General features: G+C 43.6%; 1 protein-coding gene across 2 annotated transcripts in view; it reads left to right on the top strand.

Annotated features, from left to right (window-relative positions):
• The window catches only part of KDM1A (lysine demethylase 1A), a 44,439-nt gene extending 26,057 nt beyond the window's left edge, over positions 1 to 18,382 (top strand). For both annotated transcript variants that reach the window (XM_075437892.1, XM_075437893.1), the window contains exons 10-20: positions 2,302 to 2,444; positions 2,990 to 3,080; positions 3,816 to 3,950; positions 5,225 to 5,298; positions 5,983 to 6,094; positions 6,488 to 6,620; positions 7,404 to 7,591; positions 8,035 to 8,149; positions 12,673 to 12,800; positions 16,229 to 16,375; positions 17,529 to 18,382. In XM_075437892.1, coding sequence (XP_075294007.1) covers positions 2,302 to 2,444; positions 2,990 to 3,080; positions 3,816 to 3,950; positions 5,225 to 5,298; positions 5,983 to 6,094; positions 6,488 to 6,620; positions 7,404 to 7,591; positions 8,035 to 8,149; positions 12,673 to 12,800; positions 16,229 to 16,375; positions 17,529 to 17,714 — 1,452 coding nt within the window. In that variant the 3' untranslated portion in view covers positions 17,715 to 18,382. The remainder of the gene's footprint in view (positions 1 to 2,301; positions 2,445 to 2,989; positions 3,081 to 3,815; positions 3,951 to 5,224; positions 5,299 to 5,982; positions 6,095 to 6,487; positions 6,621 to 7,403; positions 7,592 to 8,034; positions 8,150 to 12,672; positions 12,801 to 16,228; positions 16,376 to 17,528) is intronic.
• The last annotated feature ends 5,027 nt before the right edge of the window (positions 18,383 to 23,409 follow it).

Raw genomic sequence — 23,409 nt, 5'->3', positions numbered from 1 at the left:
GGCTAAAGAGGAAGTTTCAGCATGTAATTCTGAAGGGGAGCAGTATCAATCAGGGAAGGCAATACAGGTGTTGGGGATAGATTTTCAGTGTTTTCATGAATGAGCAGAAATATAAGTGTGCATCTACATCTTGTAATTATAGATTGGACAAGACTGGAGAGAAGTATAGGGAGAGTTTGAAATAGCCTTGTATATAGCTAAAAAATAATAATCTTTAGATATGTGTTCTAGCGATCATATAATTTCTGTCTTCTATAGTGCTGTTGTATAGAATGTTCCATTCTTTGAGCTGGCAGCGTCTCAGAACTTTTACTGTGTTTTAAAAGTGCATGATCTTGAGAACTGAACAGTGGATATAGTATTGAATATAGTAGTGTCAAAAATGAGATCATTCATTTTTGAGACATAATAACTTTGAGTAATAGAATTTCAGTAATAAGAAAGGAGAACCTAGCACTTGCTGCAGAGTAGGTGAGTCACAAATCTTTGGCAGCCATGGGGTGGGGGAGGTATCTTCATTCTGAAGATTCTCTCGGAAAGGTAGATCTATCAGAAATAGGGAAATTCATGTCATGATGCAGTAAGTCTGCAGGGAGACGCTACCTGCAGAACAGTGTGGAGTTCTAAGACATTTCACTGCAAGAATAGCGAAAGAATCAACATCTTAGTATAGCCAGTTGGAAAAGTTGGCTTGTTATGCTTGTGGTACATACCCAGAGATGAAGTATGACTATTCATTGTGAACCTCGGTGTTTCAGTCTGGGAAAATGCCAGACAAGAAAGACCTATAGAGCTAGAAGGTAACCATTGGCACAAGAACAAATGCTGAGAGTGGCCAGTTGCAAAGTGGAAGAGTACTCCTAGGTAGAGCAATGAGATGCTGATGGAACTTCCCAGTGACACAGGGTGCACTGCACATACAGAGGTAGGGATCAAGAACAGTTGCAAAAGAGCCATCTCATGGAGTCGTAGGGATAGGCTTAGCGCTGTTAACACCAGTTCTCAAGCTCTTTTTGGTCTGGTTAGCAATCATCCAAGAGCTTTCCCAGTCTTCTGAAGTATATACTTTTTTTTTCCCCTCCTCATGCTGATTTGCTCTTATGCTCATCCATGTTTTCTCTGCAGCCTTTGTTTAACCTAGAATGGGTCTAACAGATGTTAATACCATGTGACGCTTGCTCTTTTCAGCGTGCAACCATCATCACCAAACTGGTATTTCCACACTGGCAGCAGCACACACTATTTAAATGAGTCTCTTCAGTACAGTCAAATACCAGCATTCCTGAGGAGGGGCCGTGGAGAAGGAAATGCTGAGCTCCTCTCCCTGGTACCCAGGGACAGCAGACGTGGGAGTGGTTCCAAGCTGCACCAAGGGGTGTTTAGACTGGTCATTAGGAAGCATTTCTTTACCGAGACAGTGTTCAAACACCGGAACAGGCTTTCCGGAGAGGTGGTCGATGCCTCAAGCTTGTCAGTGTTTGAGGCATTTGGACAATGCCCTTAATAACATGATTTAACTTCTGATCAGCCCTGAAGTGGTCAGGCAGATGGACCAGGTGATCATTGTAGGTCCCTGCTAACTGAAGTAGTCTGTTCTATTCACGCTGAGCATTCCAAAAGATAAGTTACTGTCTGTCTACTTCTACTGAGCTATGCCGAGCCCTCTAGGGCCTTGTGATTGTGTAGACCCATCCTGCCGTCAGAGTGGTCTTTTGTCCTGTTGGCAAGCTTCTGAAGCTTTAATGAACACACCTTCCAGTAAGGAAATCTTTGTGTGCCCATAAATTGGTTTGCTAAAGTTTTTATGCCGGAGAAGTAGGTTGTCGTTGTGATTTGCCCACTCTTCTTGTAGCTCTTTGGCCAGACATCCTGGCAAAGTGACTTTGTGTCCTACAAGTCGCGGTGTCTGACCATTTAAGAGAGCTGAGGGTATTAAATTTCTTTTTATAAGGGCTGTTCTCAGCTAGCTACTTTTTTGTAGTACTCTTAAAGTGTCACTCTAGTTTGGGGCATGTGATACCTTTTTTTTTTTTGAGCACTGCTCTGTGAATTTATCTGCACCCTGCCTTTCTGATTCCTCTGATTTGGGGAGTGGTAGCATTTTGAGTTTATTATAAGGTGGTGTGAACTGAGACTGCACTAGAGAAGGTGATCTGTGTCATTGCTCTGGTTTCTTTTAAAATTTTCTTTGTACTACTCGAGTGTCTTGTCTCTGAGGCTTCAAGCTTTGGTGACCTATATTTACTCTTCTTTATTTATGAGTAGATTGTTAAGAAGAAAGTTTGTTCTTTTGACTCCTAGGTTCCAAAAGAGAAAGATGAAATGGTGGAGCAAGAGTTTAATCGTCTGCTGGAAGCCACCTCCTATCTCAGTCATCAGCTGGATTTTAATGTTCTCAATAATAAGCCTGTCTCCCTAGGTCAGGCTCTGGAGGTTGTCATACAGTAAGTGACTTCTCTCTTCATGGCAGACTTTCCTATTTTGTGGAGGATTTTCCAAAAGATACCTGAAACAATTGTGATGCTCCTCGGGTAAGCATTACCCACTTAATATAACTGTTTGGTCTCTGCCGAGTTCTTGTTTGTGTATGTGTTTCTTGTTTATTGAAGCAAAATATACCAAAGATGGTTAAAGCAGTAAACATCTTTTCTTGAAAGCTTTCTGAAAATCACTGCTATAGTAACTGATAGTGGATAATTGACTTAGTACGAAGTGGTGTACATACAGCCCACTTATGCTACTTGAAAGCTAAAGGCATTTGAAATACGCCTTTTAATCATAGTAGGTAACTTCAGACTCACATCTTAGCTAGTCAAGTATCTCTTATTTATAGAAACTTGTATTAATTTTCTAATTGCCATATGCGTATTTGCTACAATATCCCATGATGTGCTCTTATTGCATTACACTAATTAGATTACAATAATGAGTTGTCTCATTAATGCTAGGATTTTATGCTTAACTGACTCTCACTTCTCCTGTTTTCCAGATTGCAGGAGAAGCATGTAAAGGATGAGCAGATTGAACACTGGAAAAAAATTGTGAAAACACAGGAGGAATTGAAAGATCTTCTTAACAAGGTCAGATGATGACATTTAGAACAAGAGGATATCATTGTGTTCCTCAAAGTGGAAAAATGTACAAAAACTTGCATGCAAAAATATCAGAAAGTTGCCATTAATGCTGTTCTTAAATGTATCTGTTCCTTGAAGCCCTGCCTAGAAGCACTGCTATGACCAAGGAACCTTTTTGAGGAGGAGCACAGAAGTGATGAGTCAGAAGGCTGTAAAACATTAATATGGGAAAAGAAACGGAGAGGAGCAACATGATGCCCAGTGCTTTTTCATAGCTTCCTTTAGAGATGTTGCTAATGACTGAGGCTTTTGGGGGCTTATTTGAAAATGTTTACTTTCTTCACCACAAATCTGATTTGTAGTGTAGAAACGGTGGTTTAGGCCTACTTACAATGCCTTTGGTTGTGGTAGATGACATCTTTACTTCTCCGTGGAAGTTTCTCAGATTAAAAATGTCGGAGGACAGTTCTCATATCCTAAGTTATTTGCAGCATGTTTTGTAAGATATCGGTGATGTTGGGTATAAGCCATGTTGTTTGGGGGTTGGTGGTATTTACTGTGGTTTCTTGGAGGTAGAATTTCGTCTAAATAAATCTGCCAAAACCAGGAAATCTCTTTGGTACAATGGCGTAGTTTGAGATTAATATCTGTTTTGCACGGTAACTTGTATGAAAAATCTACCTTCCCTAATCTTTTTTTTTCCCCCCCTCCTTTCCCCTTTTCCTACTCCACCTGAAAAAGATGGTGAATTTAAAAGAGAAGATTAAAGAACTTCATCAGCAGTATAAGGAAGCATCAGAAGTGAAGCCACCTCGGGATATTACTGCAGAGTTCCTTGTGAAAAGCAAACACAGAGATCTGACTGCACTTTGCAAGGTAAAGGAGGACACACATACAGCACTGAAGTCGGTGGTTTCTGAGGACTTCAGCAGCCAGATAAAATTAGCTGATAGAAGTGCTTCCACTCTTTCTCTGATCCAGCGCTCTCAAGAGAATGTGATTGATGGTAACTCTGGGTTGTAATACTGATCACAGGGCTGCACTGAGTACCTTTAGGTACCTGTCTTTCATGGCTCATGACGCAGAGGATTAACACATTGTAGACTCAGTGTTGGGTAAAAGGCTGTGCTGACTCGTGTCAGACAGCATTTCATGTTTTGAAGGCTAAATTTTAGGTCAGACTTGGTTTTAGTCATGCTGGGTCTCACAGTAGTCCAGAAGAAAAATCTGTGCTTGAAGAGAGATGTTCTTTCTCTAAGGTAAGAAAGGTGGTTTCCTGAGTAGAAGACTATCTTCTGTTCAAAGATGATGATTTACAAAGCTCTGTCTTGACAAGGAGAGTTAGTCCTGCTCTCTGTGTGTATCTTGGTGTAGAAATGTGCCTTGATAATGAAACCTTAAAAACTGTTCTTTCTATGATAGTGCAAGACACCTTGCTAACCCAGGTCAGATAGAACCAAGTATCATTTTTCAGATCCTGGTTCAACAGAAGATACGCCCTTCATTTGGAAGCTCAGTGTGTTTGTGCATACATAAGAAGTAGCTCTTCTATTTTGTAACCAATGAACATCTTTGTGGTCTTGTCAATACTGTTGGACACTCCAAATTGTTCTGCCTTGAAGGAAAATGATTGTCACCTTGAGACCTAGTTCCACCAATGCTTTTTAAAAAAAAAGAAAAAAACCCACCACCTCTGAAAGAAGCTTGAAGTACATCATGTCTTTGCCTTTTACATGAGTGCTTCTGCTTTGGAAATCTGTATGTTCGATATTAAGTATAATCTTTTAAGAGAGAAAGAAGAATAGAAATAACATTTTGTGCAATATGAAAAAGCTCTCAGTACCATAGGAACCCTACAAATACCAGGAGTGTGATGGACCTTCATGTTCTTCAGATCCAAGTGCTTAAATTCCGGAAATCTTAGCATACTAATCTTTTCTGCGGTGTGGCACAGACTTCTGCATATTCGAACAGCAGAAGGGCAAAATATGCTGGATTAAATATTGAAAAAATAACTGGATTTAGATTCCACTAAAACTGTAAATCTTCCACTGATTTCTCTTGAGATTATGTTTAGTCTGGTGCTATGTGATGTCTTTAACTCCTCTTACATGTAAACTGATTTTAATCCTGGCTTTTAATCTTACTAGGAGTATGATGAATTGGCAGAAACACAAGGAAAACTGGAAGAGAAGTTACAAGAACTTGAAGCCAATCCACCAAGGTAAAGATAGAAACTATAAAAATAAATACTCAGGAAAGCAGGTTTTTTACTACTTTTCACCAAGTTTCAGAAATGCTGTGGTATGCTTTCTTTTAATTATGGTAACTCAAGGGATTAGGAAGATACACAAAGTTTGAGCTTCCTCAGTTTTAGAACTCATCTTCCTCGTTTTTAGAGGTAACTCAGCCAAGACCCACCTTATTTGTCTGGGGTGCCTTAAGCAGAACTCCTTACTGTAATTCCTGCCTGATCTCAGGAAGCCTTTGGGATCTGAAATCCCCATCAACAGTGATAGCATACCAGTCCTGCTTATTTTGGCAGAATATTATTTTGTGCTGTGTGTGATTATACTGGGGTTTAGTCATCTTATTTAATCATGCTACTTAAGCCATTACTTATGTAAATTTTTTTTAATTTCTAAAGTTAGGTTTCTGGCTTCATTTAGAATATTTTACATGAACTGTACTTTGAAAATGTGAATTTTCCATTTTTTTTATACTGAGTTTTCATGAAGGAGATCAAAATGCTTGAAACAATCTGCTTGTGTTTTTATTAATTTTTTTGTTTCTCCATTAAGAAGGGACTCAAACAGAAAAGATTGTTAATAAATTTTCAAAAACAGTGCATTTCCAACATCTACTCTAGCAAACTAAGTGTCTTTCTGTTGTATTTTTTTTCCCCTAGTGATGTTTATCTGTCATCAAGAGACAGGCAAATACTCGACTGGCATTTTGCAAACCTAGAATTCGCTAATGCTACGCCCCTATCTACGCTTTCACTGAAGCACTGGGACCAGGTAGCCAATTAATGTTTTCATTCAGCAGCACACTAAAAACTTACGCTATATTGATTTCATTCTAGTGGAAGCTTCCCGATGTTAACACTTTCTAAACACTTAAGTGCTGTCTGCTATTATGCAGATACTGAGCTCTTACATGATTATTATTTGCTGATGAAATTCCAGACAGCTTTTTGTTAGTGCCAAAACAATCACTAATAATACTGTCTGCTGAAAGTTCCTATGCTTATTACCTGACTAATAAACAGAAGGGGTTTCAAATTTGTTTGACTTGCTCTTTGGAAAAAAGTTTTTGAATAAATTTTGCCATTGTGTAGATTTGCTGATGATTTTCTGTTGTATTATGTGATTTCGTGACAAATGCAGGCTTTTTATGCATCTCCGTTTTAGGATGATGACTTTGAATTCACAGGCAGTCACTTGACTGTGAGGAATGGATACTCCTGCGTGCCTGTAGCCTTGGCAGAAGGGCTGGATATTAAATTAAACACAGCAGTGCGCCAGGTTCGCTATACAGCATCAGGTAAATGAAACCACCTCCTCCAGAACACTGCTCTGAGGGGGTGTGATCACAGAAATTAGATTTCAGTCCTTCTGGAAGAAGATGTGAAGATTGATCTTGTAAAAACCCTCCTGTTGCATGTTTTGGGTTAGATGAACATCCACGTTACTTATGGTGATTAATTGTGTAGGAAGCTGTTAGAGATTTATGAACATTCAATGTTTTTCGTGTATTTCTGTGGCTGGTTTGATGCCACCCTTTTCAGTTGCATTTGCTGATTCCGAAGTTTACATTCATTCTCCCATTTCTTTACTTCATTGAATGAAGCATTTAGAGTAAGAGGTCTTGGCCTGCCTCAGACTTGGTGCCACAGGACCTGCTATTAGAAGTATAAATGAATGTAATATGGACTCAAACAAATTGAAGCAATACATCTTTTTGTTGTTCTTCAAAACATTGGACAGGAAACTGTCAGCTGGGAGAGCAACTCAACGAGAGGCCCACTCTCTACTTGCTATTTATTTATGCATATATTTAAATATCATTTACTGGCCTAGATGAAGTGTTAGGCTTATCCCATTATGGCCATTTTCAGAGGCTGTGTAAATGACACTTTCTGGAATTGAGCTACATGGCCAGTAACATTCACTTGCCTACAAGTTAAATAATTGTTAGTGTAAAGCTGTCTCCATCAATGAAATGGTTTCTGATGCAGATATGTTTTGATGGTAGTTTCTTTCATTTTTAATCTGATGCTCTTGTTTCCTGCCCTATTAAATGGTTGTGTTTTTCTCCCATTTCCAGGCTGTGAAGTGATAGCTGTAAATACCCGGTCTACTAGCCAGACTTTCATTTACAAATGTGACGCTGTGCTGTGCACTCTTCCCTTGGGAGTGCTGAAGCAGCAGCCTCCAGCCGTGCAGTTTGTGCCCCCTCTTCCCGAGTGGAAGACGTCTGCAGTGCAGCGTATGGGATTTGGCAACCTCAACAAGGTGACATGGTCTTTGAGGGCACTGCGGCAGACCAGGGGCTGCAGCAGGTGGTATCTGAAATGTGTGTGGAACATGTACAGTGGATGAGAGGAAGAACGCATTTCCGCTGCTGTTTTGCTAGATTTGGATGCTGAAAATTATCTGAAGAACTGCAAGGACCTCGTCTGTATTTCCCACACAATTTTTAAATAGTTAAATTTCAGAAGTAGGTTGACTCAGTATGTCTACTGTACCTTGCTAACTAGCAAATTTGTAAACTGTGTGAGCATGTTAACCTATGGAAGGCAGTATAGGTGTATGCCTTTGTGTTATGTATGTGCAGTATATATTCAGCAGATTTTCCTTTCTTGACCTTTCCAGTGATAAACATCAATGAGTGTAACTGTCTTCATTTTTATTTTTTCTGTGCGCTCTTCCTAACTCCTGATTCTTTCGGTCTCTAGGTTGTGTTGTGTTTTGACCGTGTCTTCTGGGATCCAAGCGTCAATTTGTTTGGCCATGTTGGTAGCACCACTGCAAGCAGAGGAGAACTTTTCCTGTTTTGGAACCTGTACAAAGGTAGCTGTGATGCATGTCTGCTTTCACCAGTGTCTGATTTGTGGAGTTTCAGATCTAGAAAAGGGCACTTAAGATGCTGTTAGTGTTCACATATGAATATAGTAATAAGATGGTATTTGTAGGAAGACAAATGGAAGCAGAGAGCACCACTGATGTGCAAAGAAGTCTGTAATGAAATAGGGCAGAACATGGATGAGTATGGGTTTCCTAATGCTGACCTCCAGGCTACCTACGTCTGTTAAACCGCATTGCTGCCGATTTACGGTAACACTAGCGTTTTTGTAGACTGCTTTGTCTTGCACCTTGGTGAAGTCGTCCTGTTATCATGGTTGCTTCTATTAAGCATCTATTTAGTTTTCAGTAAAACAAATTCTGAAAAACGTAACTTTTTTGATTTTTATTGTGCTGCATTAAGAAAAAAGCACCAAAACCTAATCTAACATGTTTATATAGTATTTCAGAAATATAGCAAATAATGCGTGTTCAGTTTGCTGAAGAGCAGTGTTGTCTTAGTTTAGTATCTGCTTTGTCAGGACTGTGTGTTGAGCTCTCCCGGAAAAGGGTGATTTGTCTCTGCAGCATTTCTGAATTAAAAGCCATTTCTTCGTTTGTAAGTCTCTGTGAGTTTCCCTCTGGCCACTTGGAACACAGTTTGAGCTCTTCCCTCTTTCACCAAGCTTCTCATACAAATGGGACTGGCATCCAATTTAGTCTTAGTTTTGAAAACCTCAGCTTCCAGGATGTTTTTTAAGTTGAACCGACAGTGTGAAGCCAGACCTTCTTCGTGGGGCGGGCTGTCTGATCTGGGTTGATGTGATAACTGTAGATGAGCCCCATCCTCTGTGACCTCGAGTCCTTTCTGGTACAGGTGATGGCTGCCCAGTATTTCAAAATTCAGTGTCTAGGAGCTAAGCAAGGCAAATTACATTTTTTTCAGATGTAAGGGGTGCTGTTGTCTTGTGTATTCCCTTACGTGGCTGAGCTGCAGAACTCAGTGCTTGTAGGATATCCTGCTTGGATTTCTTAGGGGGGTGCTGTGCAGCCTTTGCAGGGTGTTGAACACTTGGTTTTGGTGGAGCAGACTAGAGGCTTTGCGATAGCTCCGTTGTGATAGCAAGCAGTAGAGGCTTTGCGATCGCTCCGGTCTCCTTGCTGGGCGTTACCGTTCCTGCTGGCTGAGCTGCAGGCCCATCCGTACAGTTCGGACGCAGCGTGCCTCGCAGGAAGGCAAGCTGGGGTGTCTCCAGCTTGTTGAGCGGATGGCCTTGTTTCCTGTTCTGGGCAGCAAAGCAGCTCTGACTGTAGATCATGGGTTGACTGACAGTCACTTTTAGAACTCCTCTTTAAAAAATGCCTAAGTGGGCAAAAGGTACAGCTCTGCCTGTTTGTACAGCTGAACTTTGCTATTAGTAGTTTTATTTTATCTGCAGCTGGTGTGTGCCACAAGAGTTTGTCAGAAGATATTTTCAGTAAGCATACCGGTTTTGTTCATTGCTATTTATCGTGCTAAAAGCAAAGTTGCATATACAGTGAGCACTATCAAATGTGTTATTTTTCTTGCAGATGACCATTTAAAGTACTGGTGGGTTTTTTTCCACTCTGTGATGGGCACAAGTTTTCTTTTAACTGGAGAAAATTGCTGCTCAAGGAAAGTGCCTTTCTAGGGGTTTTAATTGTTAAAATGTTTGATAAGACTTGACTGGAGAAATACAAGTCATGAGCCTTGGGCAACAAGGCTGTTCACGTATCTGCTTTCGTGGCTTTAAGATGGCTCTGTGACATGCTTAACAAATAGTGTTGGGGTTTTGGTTTAGATGGAAAGAGTGTCTCACAAAGGTTTTGCTGCTAGATGCAAAACCTTCTCTTGAAAATAGGTGGAGCGCAAAGACATAAAATAGAAATGCAATAAAATCCTATGCTAGAGGACAAGTCAGATGGCTGAAATTGAAAATATCAATTACCATTTCTCATGGATAGTTAGGTGGCAGTTAACATCATTACACTGTGAAATACTGAAGCAGACCTGACTGAACTTCAGAAGCTATTATTATTTTCTACCTCATTCTGTATTTTCATAACCATAGCATTTTGGGCAGAGAGTATTTAAACTGAACACATTGGAGAACAGTTATTAATCCAGAAACAAAAAACACCAAAAAGTGTCACAGAACATACTGTATTGGCTCTGTGGAAATTCTTTAAAGGTCTTGCCCTGGCAGAGACCAGCTGGTCTCTGAGAAGTGTTTAAAGGTGGGTGGGTGAGTGGGGGGAGCGCAGCTGAAGAGGCTGCCCGTGTCTGCACTGCTGTTGGGTGACCTGTTGTAGCTCAGACAGGAATCCCCCAGGGGCTGAAGTCTAATTCATGTAGCGACTGCTGAGAAAACCTGCAGCTTCAGGAAGGCGATGCGTGTGCTGCAGCAGCTGGCCTGTGCTGTTGGTGCCTCTCGCTCCTCCGTGCTGTTGGGTTGTTGACGTAGCTGGTTAGACACCCTGCGAGATGGAGAGGCTCCATCAGCACAGGGCCGGGGAGCTCCTGAAAGAAATGCGCAGTGTGTTCTGGAAGTCCAGTGACACTTCAGTCTCTGTTTTCTTGCTTGGCTCTTCTGTTTTTGCTAGAGACATGTGATGAAAAAGCTGAGGCCCTTTCTCTGTCATAGTTTAGTGGTTACTTGCTGACCTCTGGCTAAAGCGCATTCCCTGCTTGCTGTTTGGTATCATGGCTCAGTGGACGTCACTGCCTCCACGTGAGAGTTTTTTGTGGAGCAGTGACACATGCTCATCATGCAAGAAGCTTTTCTGAGCAGCACTCTGGTATTTGTGTAGCAAAATAGTGTTCTGCTACAGCCACCTGGCTGTCTGTTACAGTGCTGAATTAATCCAGGTGACTGAACAACGACATTTCCAGGTCTGGATAAATGCTTACAAAACAGGGCCTCGTGCCTGGAAAGGCAGGATTGCCATTAAAATATTTTGGGGTAGTCTGAATACAAGTTTTCATGAACAAATTCACTGGAAGCTGCATTTTGAATATGTAGTTGTTCCATCAAGAAAAAATATGTTGGCTGAATAATTGCTGAAAAGTTTGGGGATCTCATTGTATCAAGGATGGCAAACTAGGAAAAAATTTGCTGGTGAAATGACAAAAAAAAAAGAAAAAAAAAAATCCCAATGCCTATGGATGATAGGAAACCAGTGTTTTGTTCTTTCTGTCAGTTATTTGAAAGACTAGGCTTGATTTTTCAGAAAATGGAGTTTAACTAGAGGAGCAATCTTGTATCTTTTTTCTCTAATAAATGACTTCTAGTCCCAGAGGTCGTGCGTATTGAAGTGTCTTAATTGTATCTGGAGTAGTGTAATTATCTTAGACTAGTAAGGCTATTATTACTACAAACTTCTTCAGAATTTCAAAGACTTTTGTTTTTAACCAGAATATATTATTGCATCTTCCAGCCTGCATGTCACAACTGAACTTCAGCCAGTTTTCTTTCAAGAGCAGCAACTTGACAGGGAATGTATACTGGGATAGAAGGAATTCACTAATCATTTTGGAAACCTGTACAAAAGTTAAAGCCAAATTTTTAACAAGGACTTTTATTTCCCATTTCAGTATGCTTGACATCTGTTTCTAGCTGGAGTATTTCCTTTGCTAAATTTAGGAGTTCTTAAATACCTCCAGGAGGAGAAAGATCAACTGCGAGAGTTTTCATTAAGTAACCATGCTCAGGTCTGAGTCATCTCTTGTAAATGCATGTTTCTTGCCATTGGATTATTTTGGTAGCTCTTCAATACTTACCTAAGATTTTCCTTGAATTTCTGACTACTGAAAATTAATGTTTAGTCTTACCATAGCCGGGGAGAGGTAAAGTGACCTCATCTGTTTGTTTATATGTCCTATAATCACATGAACATTCTTCACCACGGCATAACATGGGGAACTGAGTTCCTCGACGTCTGGCCATTTCACTTCTGAATTCTTCTCAGAATTGCTGCGTTTCTGGGTATTGTCCTACTGTCCGTAGTTTCCACACCATTGAGATTACTTAATGTGAACGTGCATTGGTAATGAATAAATCTAGATACTTTGTATGAGTGAAGTACTTACACAGGTAGCTTAACTGCTGTGCTGATGTTAATCATACCTAAATCAGATTGTTTGGAAGGTATTGAGTTCCCTTACATGTAGCACAGATGACTTTTAAATCCCAGTGGAAACTGCTATGTCAAACAAGTGATGTCTTCATTAAAGAAAACCTTTCCTCTCTTCTGCATGCTGTACTTCCTAATGTGTATATTTAATTTTTCATACATTGGTTCTCTTGATAATTCTGAATAGTACCGTAGCATATGTTAATTCATTTTTGCTTTTGGTAATTCAACGTGATGGTGAAAGACTTAGGACTGCTTTTGTTGGGTTTTAGTTTTTAACCTCATGACTTAGCTGCAGATCCATGCCTGTTAAAGTCCAACTTTCCTGATCAAAATGTTCGATTTCAAGAATTCATTTGTTTTTTCTCTCTCCCCAGCACCAATTTTGTTGGCGTTGGTAGCAGGAGAGGCAGCGGGAATCATGGAAAATATCAGTGATGATGTCATTGTTGGACGATGCCTTGCTATCCTCAAAGGCATATTTGGTAGCAGCGCTGTGCCGCAGGTTGGTCCGGATGCGGTGTCTTTGGGTCACCTCTCTGCGTTCCGGCGTGTGCCGCGGTTCTCGGCAGCTGTTTGGTCTATCTGTGCCACCTTTGGGTTGTTCGGAGGGGTTGGGAGGAGAGTTTTTGGGGTGGAGTTGGGGCATTTTTTTGTTTAGGCTTTTTTGGGTTGTTTGTGGGGTTTTTTGTTTGGTTTTGGAGTTTTTTTTGGAGAAGATTGTTTTAGACCAGGTAACTGTAGCTTCTCCAGAGTCTCAAATACTTCAGTTAATTGTCTACCTTTTACATTTCTGAAGTGACAGCAGAGCTGTCCATGGCTAGTGACAGCACTGCTTAACTGCTCCTTGCCATGTTGTGCACCTTCTCTAGAGTACAGTAACTGGTTTGGCTGGAAAATAACTGAAGGGGGAGGAAGGGAGTAAAGGCAGTCTTTCATCTGGATCAGTTCCCTGTGCAGCTAGCCAGCGGTTATTTAGGCACAATAAATGTAAAAGGAATGGTTAATGAAGGGGGAGTTTAGAAAATACTTAAATATTACTGAAAAAAAAAGAAGCTTGTGTACTTGATAAGTCGATTTGAAAAGCCTTATAGCTGTTCAACCTACAGCATGTTTGACTTTGTTGAATACTTGGCCTGTTCTGCTAACAGGCAGCGTGGAGGCGGTTCTTACAAACAGCATTGGCTGTGAATAAATAGCTGCTCCACTGGGATTTTGATATAGTAAAGTAATAGAAAAAATAACATGTTAACTTTAATGTACCAGTCTTCTCCGAGCATTTGGCCAGGCATAAATTGGACTGTTTACTTCCTTGGTATTGCACATAAGGAATGGATTCACTGCGTTGTCTTGATTGTGGAGTAGTTGTAGAGCTCTTTTTGAAGACGGCTTTATCATCCCCAGTATTTTACTGCTTTCTATATGATGGACAAATCCTCACAGCTGACTGTAAGCATGGATTTTTAGTTAATGAGTGGATCTCATGTTTTAGAAATACTTCATCAGTTGAATTTTACATCTCAGACTGGAGAACGCAAGAGAAGGAAACCCCAGGCTTGCCTTTCTGATAAATCCACAGCTCCTCTGAACTCTCAGAGGACAATCGCACTTCCTAATGAGATCTCTCTGAAAGGAGCTTTGAGACTCTTCTGCCTGCAGGTGCTGTAGAAATCATGTAGTGTGCAGAAATCACTCTAGAGTGAACCAAGAGCAAAGTGTTTTACTGCGGCTGCTCTCTAGTAGGGCTTTCAAGTGAGAAAATCACACACTAGAAAACTGCAGAATCTTGAGAAATATGGATTCTAATGTAGATAAATAAGCTCTCTGAATTTGATCTTTAAACTTTTAAAATATTTCAGTGCATTAACTGATAATCCATTGTTAAGGAATGACTCCATATGTGGTCAGTCATTCAAAGGAGTAAGCCGTTCTTGGCTGTGATAAGAAGGATCTCTAAGTGAGTGGCTGTTTTAACGTATTCACAGTTCAGGTGCTTGTGTACTACGAGCACTTGACAGTGGAGAGATTTTCTGGAGAGCCACTCATCAGTCTGGATAAACCGCGCTCCCGTCTGTCGGGCTGGGTGAACAACGATCTGTGAGGTGGTGCTTGCTGGGCAGGGGCCGTTCCTGGGATCTGTCCAAACCAGGGAAGCAGAGAAGTTAAACAAAAGCAACGTTTCGTTGGAATGTGAGCCTTCTTCCTCACTCCTGTGCTGCTTCTTGTCACTGTCTCATTTTCTCTTCCTGGTTTGGTTTTTGTTTCCTGAAGATAGATATAACCACTTTTTCCCCTCTGCTGTTATTCAGCACATGGAAATTTTTTCAGCCTTGCTGCGCGGCTGACCTCTGCAAGCTTCATGTCCTCTGTAGAGCAGGATTCCCGTTTTGTACCACTTCCGTTTTAGTACATGTTCTATCCCCTAACCATCCTTCTTCCTGTTTAGAGGGTTTGTCAGGATGAAAATAAAAGTTAACTCGTGCCCATGCGTGGGGGTGTGGGCACACGGACACCACCGTTGCTGTTCGGACTGGTGCAGTCTCAGTACTGGGGAACCAGTAGTTTCATGTTCTGCTCTACAGTTGTGTCTGGGTTAGCCGTACCTTCAAAACTACTTCAGCAAAGCAAAATTTCTGTCTGGCTTTATTCCCTGTTAGACTGCAATGCTTCATGTGATTACTAGAGAGAATGAAGAAATCTATGAAATGCCTCAAAGTTTTCTTTGTCAGACATACATGAGATAATATACGGTGCCATCCCAGTGGTCTCCATCCAACAAGGAGGGAAACGTGAGGTTACTCTTTTCTGAAGAAGCAGTCAGTATGTGTGAGCTGGCTCATCGCTCAGTTCCTTACCCTTTGGTTAAAAAGTGCTGAAAATTCTGATGAGGAATTCTCTCAATGAAGTCATCAGACCACATTAGGAAATGTCGTCTCCAGCCCCCAGTGATGTCTTACGCCTTGGAACATGGCCTCAGTCCTCTGTGGCCTTTCCACAGACTCAGCAGAAGGCATCAAACAATCCACGCGAGGCCAGCCGCAGAGAGATAATCTCAGATCTGTGGGTGTTGGGGTCCAGGAGACTTCCCTTGCCATGATGTGGTGCGGTGCCTGCTGGACTGGTTTCTGGAGAACACCCCCACTTGGTAAAGCCTCTTGCTCTCCTTCTGTGGGAAGGTCTGTTCAAGTAGAAAAAATTCCATTAAATATCTTCATGCCCAAGGAGGGAAGATGAGGTTCATGTCTTGATGTTTGCATTTTTACAGGGTATGATTCCTGTTAAAACTCAGTTACACATTTGGACAGAGTCTAGGCTGTTTTAAGATTCACACCCATCACTTTTCAATGTTTTTCTGCAAGGTTACGAAGATGTCCCATTTCCTCAACTGCTGTTTATGCCTTAGAGTGATACTGGTTTGAGTCCTGGTGATGCTCTCACTGCTGCATCTTTCAGTGGAGTATCTTTTGTCATGACCATTACCTTGGCAAACGAGGTGGACGGGAGAAATACAGGTGTTTGTGCAGGTGCCCTTCATGCAGTCGTTTTCCCAGATGAGTTACAGACCTTACATAGGCCTATATCGTAGTCAGATTAGAAGAGCTGTGGCTGAAAGGAAGGAGCAGGAAGGGTGCATTGTCATTATGGTGATAGCTGAAGAAAGAGCAAACAATACACTGTGTGTGTGCAGCTGACTGCCGAGTCAGAGTTCCAGTGCAGAAGCTGCGTGCAGTGGGTTCTGGTAATGGAAGCAATTAAGGCATTGCCACCAAAGGCAAGTCATTTACCTTGGTATGTGTTCTCATGGAATGTAAACTTGGGAGTTCCATCCATTAAGACTTTGTGTATTTTACTCTTGCAGTTGCATCTTTTGTATTTTGCACTAACTGTAGAACTTGCACGGTGTCAACAACTGGAGTTTCTGTCTTCTCTCAGCCTAAAGAGACTGTGGTGTCCCGCTGGCGTGCTGACCCCTGGGCCCGGGGATCATACTCCTATGTAGCAGCTGGATCTTCTGGAAATGACTACGATTTGATGGCTCAGCCAATTACTCCAGGACCAGCCATTCCAGGTGCTCCTCAGGTGAGAGATGCCTCCATTCTTTTTAGAAAAACCTCAACACAGGATGATTTTTTCGAAGTAATTTGCATACATATCTAAAAACAAATTTAAATAATGTGCATCTTCCGGCGAATGATTAGAACCTGTAAAATAATTCAGTTTTGCATCCAGTAATTCTCCCTTCCCAGGTTTGGTGTCATTTGTCTATGAGAAAGAGCTGTTTTTTTCAGAAAGTCAGTTTGGTAATGTCCGAACAGAGTATTACAATATTATACTTTTATTATATTTCGTACTCCATATTTATGTTGTCAGTCACCATATTGAAATGAGTTGAAGTGATTTGAAAGAGGGTAAAGGCTGGAGTGAGAGAAACAGGAATCAAAAGGTCTCTCCCTAATTGGGCGTGAACACAATGAAGGTGTGAGTCATCTCCAGCTCACTTTGAGAGGAGGAAGTTCTGAAAGTGGTAGCCATTCTGAAGCGTTAGCAGAGAAGGATGCGTGGCTTTGGCTTTATTTAGGTTCTTTTTCTAGTGATACAAGCCATTAATAAACATAGCTACGGATGAAATGATTCTCCACAGAGTCCAATATATGAAAGTGTGTTTTTCTCCTACTTTTTATGACACTGTCAATAGTTGGTTTAGGTCTCAGTTTAAAATGAAACTGCCAATTTAAGTGAACTGCTGAAGTGTTTGTTTGCTTATTGTACTAGAGTTCATGTGCCAGGATCAGAAACCATCATTCTTCGTAAACACGTTGAACACTTTGGCTGTAGAGTTGTAGATACAAGATTCAAATGCTTTTTTGATGTACAGCTGGGGATGTGAATCTCCCCTGTGAGCTGGTTCTGAAAGTACTGGTTTTCAAGTAGAGCTTTGTTATCTTTGTATCAAAGCAAGGATACTGGCAAATAATTGGAAAATATTTCCTCATATTTCAGCTGTTGCAAACATGAAACCCTCCTGCGAAATATAAGGTGTATATAAAGACGTTCTTGGTAATTTGTAGGGTAGGTTAAAATATTTTTCATATAGACTATTTTATATGCACCGCCTTCGTGTTAATGGAGACTGTGGTGTGAGTAGAAGTCTGCTAACATTCTTCTTGAAGTATCTGCTGCAGAATCTGAAAGAACGTGAACAAGCCTTAACAGTGTTCTCTGCTCCCCCCAGCCTATTCCTCGCCTGTTTTTTGCGGGAGAACACACGATTCGCAACTACCCTGCAACTGTTCATGGTGCTCTGCTGAGTGGACTGAGAGAAGCTGGTCGCATTGCCGACCAGTTCCTGGGAGCCATGTACACTTTGCCTCGCCAGCCGACACCTGGGGTCCCTCCCCAGCAAGCTGCCAGTATGTAGGGAAGGTCGAAGGCATCAGAAGATGAGTGACAGGACCCCACCGCTGCTGTTGTCGACTCTCTGGGATGAAGATACTCACGTAGTCTGTAGCAGTAGCTGCTGAAAGGACTCAGCCAGGAGCTACTGTGTAATACTTCGTTAGAACGGCCTTACGAAAACTTACCTAACCTTTAGCTTGGCATCCTCTTAGAAAATCTTTTAGGACCTGTCGGTGTCCACAGAATCCTTTACTACCAATCTGGTCAGGGACTTTTTTGACTCTGCAAATACTTTTTGAAAGTCAGGCTTATAGCTGGAGGTTTTCTAGGGTTTGTGTTGGTGTTTTTTTTCTACCTACACATGTATTTACAATTTGGTAATTGCACAAGGCCCTCTAGAAGCTGGTTGCTACAAATAGTAGCTTAGTGTAGAATTTGTGTAAACTTCTTTGTTGGGTTTTTTATTGTTTTGAAGAGTAATATTTTTTGACCAATTCTATTCTTATCAGGCATTTGAGAATTTGGTGCAACTGTTTCCCTAGCAGTAGCAGCAAATCGCACCCCTCCAAAACGGTCCATTGGCTGCTACACCATATGCATCATGTTTTAAAAGAAAGCTGGCAATACGAAGAGTGTGCTAGTCATTCTGTTTCATTAAATACTTTCAACACAATAAATAATCAGAAATTGGGTATTTGTAAGTAAAAAACTGGAAAAACTATTTGTGTGTGTTTATGTAGAAACAGAGTTGCCTAGAGAGTAAGTTAGCTGCAGGCCCTCATCTCTTGACTTCGGCAGCTGCTGCAGGCGCCCGGTGTGCCTGCTGGTGTCAGTTCTGCTAGGCTGGCGCCGTGGCGTTGCAGCTGCCTGTGTTCTACTTCTGAAAATCACTTCGGTTTGGCTGCTTTTCCAGCTATTTTCCGTATTATTAATTTCGTGCAGAGCACCTTCATTTCATTGCACAGAGCAGTCTTATTTAAACAGTTAGGTCCTTTTTCTCTCTCCTCCTTTCCTCATTTAGCACTAGACTTTTCTTATTTCTTCCAGCTTTTCTCATCCTGCTCCTTCTACATGTTATTTCTCTCTCATCTAACCGTGGTCTCTCTTCACACTGGTGGTTCTACTTCTCAGCTTTTCTGTTCTCTCTCCGACCCCATGTCTGTACGTGTGCAGTCTGTCCCAACTTCTTTCTGTCCTTGCACCTTCTGTTCTGCTAGAGAAGCAGCACCTCCTCTTGTTCCATGCTCATCCCTCCACAGTTACATCGCCCGTGCTTCTTCCTGAAGAAAACACACCTGCAGCCGCTGCTTGTTTAGAGCTGTATTGTCTTTGGCCACAGACTCTGCATCTTCTGCCATTGTTGCTTCTACTGGGTTTTTTTGTGTCTCCTTCGTAGTAGCTGGATACTGTTCTTCCTCCTATGTCTATGATCTTCTGGTTGCTTTCTCATTAGATGCTGAAGCCTGTGAGGTGGTGTCTCCATAGGCAGGCCTTCTGACAGGCTCTGAGAAAGGGGATGATGCTGATGTGGCAGGGGTGATAGTCTGAGAGGGCGTACAGACTTCAGGTGTCAAGGACGAAGCCCATTTGAAGTGGCTGGATTTGGTGCCATGGGAACCCTCTATCCCGAACCTCTGTCTAAATTAGTGCCACCTTCCCCGTATCTCTAACTTTGCAAATGGTGTGAGCCCTGTGTTGAAACAGGTACTCCTCAGTAGCACTGCTCGTCCTCGCTTTCCCTTCCAGGGGACGAGACAGACTTTGTGGTGGTTGGTCAGAAAACTGCCACTGAAATGGGGCAGGAACTGGAAGTCCAGCAGGGCACGGAGGAGAGATGTCCAGAGGGTGACTGCGAGTAAATAGAGAGTAATTTGAGACTCAAGACCTTATGTTCAGGTGAAAGCCCATCAGTACCACTACCCAGAGAAGCCCTGTTCCAGGGTGAGAGGTGTGACAGGCCTTTAAAATCCACCAGCCACTGGCCTAGTCTCTTGGCTGCTCCGACCGAAGATGGGAAAAGGATCTGAGAACTGGGGGGCTGTGTTCTTGAATATCTCCAGAGAAGGAGACTCCACCACCTCCCTGGGCAGCCTGGGCCAGGGCTCCGTCACCCTCAGAGGGAAGAAGTTCTTCCTCATGTTCAGACGGAACTTCTTCTGCTTCAGTTTGTGCCCGTTGCCCCTTGTCCTGTCGCTGGGCACCACTGACAAGAGTCTGGCCCAATCCTCCTGACCCCCACCCTGCAGATATTTATAAGCATTTATTAGGTCCCCTCGCAGCCTTCTCTTCTCCAGGCTGAACAAGCCCAGCTCCCTCAGCCTCTCCTCGTAGGAGAGATGCTCCAGTCCCCTCACCATCCTTGTAGCCCTCCGCTGGACTCTCTCCAGTAGCTCCTCATCTTTCTTGAAGTGGGGAGCCCAGCACTGGACACAGCACTGCAGATGGGGCCTCACCAGGGCAGAGCAGAAGGGGAGGAGAACCTCCCTCGTCCTGCTGGCCACAATCCTCCTGATGCACCCCAGGATCCCATTGGCCTTCTTGGCACCCAGGGCACGCTGCTGGCTCATGGTCACCCTGTCGTCCCCCAGCACTCCCAGTCCCTCTCTGCAGAGCTGCTCTCCAGCAGGTCAGCCCCAGCCTGTACTGGTGCCTGGGGTTGTTCCTCCCCAGGGGCAGGACCCTGCACTTGCCCTTGTTGAACCTCATCAGGTTCCTCTCTGCCCAACTCTCCAGCCTGTCCAGGTCACGCTGAATGGCAGCACAGCCTGCCGGTGTATCCACCATTCCTCCCAGTTTGGTGTCATCAGCAAACTTGCTGCGCTTTGCTTGCCCTGACTTCCCAGTAGCGATGGCCTGATCTGGTCCAGCAGACCATGGGTGGCCTTCATCAGAGACCTGAGGCTGCTGGGCACAGTCACAAAGCCTTGTGATCGAGCCTGGTTGCACCCCCTATAGCGTTCCTTTCCACCTCTGCTCAGGGACTTGCCGCTTCTCACTCTGCTCTGTGGGTAAGTGAATTGTGCTTCTGACAGCAACACTGGTTGGTGCACATTTGGGAAAGAAAAATGTTCTTCCCTAGTTGGACCTCCCTTTCTGTGCTGAAGATGAAGGACCACAGTGATCTGCCGTGGGGCTCTGAATCCTGAGGGAACGTGTGCATTCCGTAGTCAGATTGTGATTTTGGATGGGGTGAATCTGCAGGAAGATGGGCATTTCTCCGTTCTCCATGGTTTTGTCGGGTGCTAGCATCTACTTTGCAACGACATAGTGTGGGATCGGGGTCTTTGTGTTCTGTCTTAGTATGGGTTTGAGAATATTTGCTGTGGTCTTGCTTGTAGTGCAAGTTCATTGCGAAGCATGGGTTCTCCCTGCTTCGTTATCTTAGTAATTGACTGGATCATAAACCTAGAGCAACAACTTCACTGCGTTGCTTCTGTTTTAGGTTTGGTTTTTTTTTTATTAATCTTTGCCTCTGACTAGGGCTCCTGCTATATTTCTAAAAAGGTTAAGCTGAGACTACTGTGGTCAACAAGGTGCTCAGTTCATCTTGTAGTCTTTAAGCTATGAAGGGGCTCCATGAAGCGAGGTGACTAAATGTATTTATTTGTGTACTTCAGGTTCTTTTTAAAGGTGGTGAAAATTCCATGAGTTACTTTTCCCAAAAATGTTTACCAAGAGAGAATTAGGTGCCATGGGCTGGTTTGTTTTCAAGTTTGATGCTTTTACCAATGATTTTTTTTGCAGTTACCAATGTATCTGATTTCCGAAGGTGCAATTTTTTGTTCATTTGGAAGGAATATTGAAATGCTTACACTGACATTCTTCCCCAGAGCACACAAATCTTGGAGAACTGCTGGCATGCTTCCAGACCTTATTCTCTGGGCGTTACCAGCATCAGCTGGATAAATACCCCCAAACCCCACAAGAAGTCACCTCTAGAGTGGCAGTGGAGAGTGAAAGCACCCCTTTAATTGCCTGTGCATATCAGTCCTGGAATGTCTTATCCAAAGGACAAATTTTCTTCAAATTCGTTTTTTCCAGCTTTGCCGAGTTGTCTGCTTAACGCTGTTGCTTCTCTGCATACTGGTGCTGGGAGAACGTTGGTTTCTTCTCCCTAGCACCATAACTGGGGTGATTTGCCCCAGGTGTGCAGAGGTGTGACCCACCAGGCACCGGAGCAGTGCTGGAGCCGGCTCTGGACCAGGAAGAGCTCACGTCAAATGTGTTCGTTGACAGCCAGCGCTGGGGCTTCATGTGCAGAAGGAAACGTCTTGTGCTCCCAGTAACGTGGTGGCTTTTGAAGAAGATAAGGGGAGTCCTGGGTGTGCGAGTGGGGAGCATCACTGAGGCTGAGGGAGGGGACCGGGCTGGCCCGGGGAGGCAGCTGGGCTGAGGCCACCCCGGTACAGGGCTGGAGGGAAGTGTCAGCCTTCGTGTTCGTGGTGTGGGGGGCAATGGGGGCACGGTCTGTGAACTTGAGCCGCAGGGTGCGTCTGGGCCTCAAAGTCCTAGGAGGGGCTTGGAACTGAGCTGCTGCAGATGAGTCCAGGGAGGCCTCGGTCCACGTCAGGCGATTCTCCTCCCAGCTGAGCTCTGCAGTGGCAAAGCCTCAGCTTCCTACTTGTCCCTTTATCTCCTCCTGACCCGGCTGCGGTCTCGCTTGTGCCATGACCGCTGCTTCAGCAGGAGGGTGCCCTCCGCCCCCCTCCACCCTGCTCCCCCCTCAATCTGCCCTGGTCTTCTGAGGGCTGACAGATGTTGGCTCGAATCCTCGGCAAGCTGAGGAGAATGAATGGAGACCTTCCCTCTCCTGTGGTGCCTAGGCCACAAAGTGACACAAGACACGGCCGCTTTATCTGGTGGTGCTTCTGAAGGGAAAGAGCTGTGGCTGCTGCGCCTGACTTCATTCCGTCTGTGTGCTTGGACAGGGTGCAACAGAAAATGGCTTCAGGGACTGAGGAGTCTACGTGTCCTTAAACCTCGCTTCCGTAACCTGACAGCAGTTGAATTCCAGTTCAAGCCGAACGCAGAGAACTTGAAAACGATTCTGTATGTCCATGGGTGCCAATGCCAAAAGCGAGGCAGTGAGTGTGGGCTTCAGATGCCTTGGATTAAAAAGCATGTTAATAAAAATGTTCACAAGGATAAGCACGGCGAGAAGCTGGTGGCAGGCAGGCTGCTGGTGGGAACACGAGTAGCTGGGTGTCGGGCAGGCGGCGTGCCCCGTGCTGCTGAAAAGCGATGCTGCGTGCTGAAGGCACCTGGAGATCCGTGGGACTGGCTGCAGTTGGGCGGGCATTCCCTCCCTGGCTGCGAGGGCCGTGGGCACTGGGACTGCTGGGGTTGGAGTGGTGGTGGTGGTGGTAGGCAGATCGGTTTGCAAGGTCAGGAAACATGAGGGCAGCTGCAGCTACCTCCGTAGCTTGGGTAAATACTGCTTTGGATGTGATGCCGGGTAAGAAGACTAGTGAGACCTCTGCAAGTGGCTGATGGAACCCCGGGAGGAGCAGCAGTGCTTGATGCGGGCACGGGCAGCGTACACGGTCTGGCTCAAGATCTCACCAGTAAAGATGGTTTACAGCAGCAACCCTCTCACAGGTGCACCTAAAGCAGAAATCTTCGGGCTAAAGAAGTACGAGAGTATGCTTGTTTGCAGGCAATGTGAGGACCACTTAAACCCACCAAAGCCAGTAGATGGGACTGATTGAAAAGAACAG

This window comes from Opisthocomus hoazin, chromosome 17, assembly GCF_030867145.1.
Source record: "Opisthocomus hoazin isolate bOpiHoa1 chromosome 17, bOpiHoa1.hap1, whole genome shotgun sequence".
Lineage (NCBI taxonomy): Eukaryota > Metazoa > Chordata > Aves > Opisthocomiformes > Opisthocomidae > Opisthocomus > Opisthocomus hoazin.
This window is presented reverse-complemented; position numbering and strand designations above follow the sequence as displayed.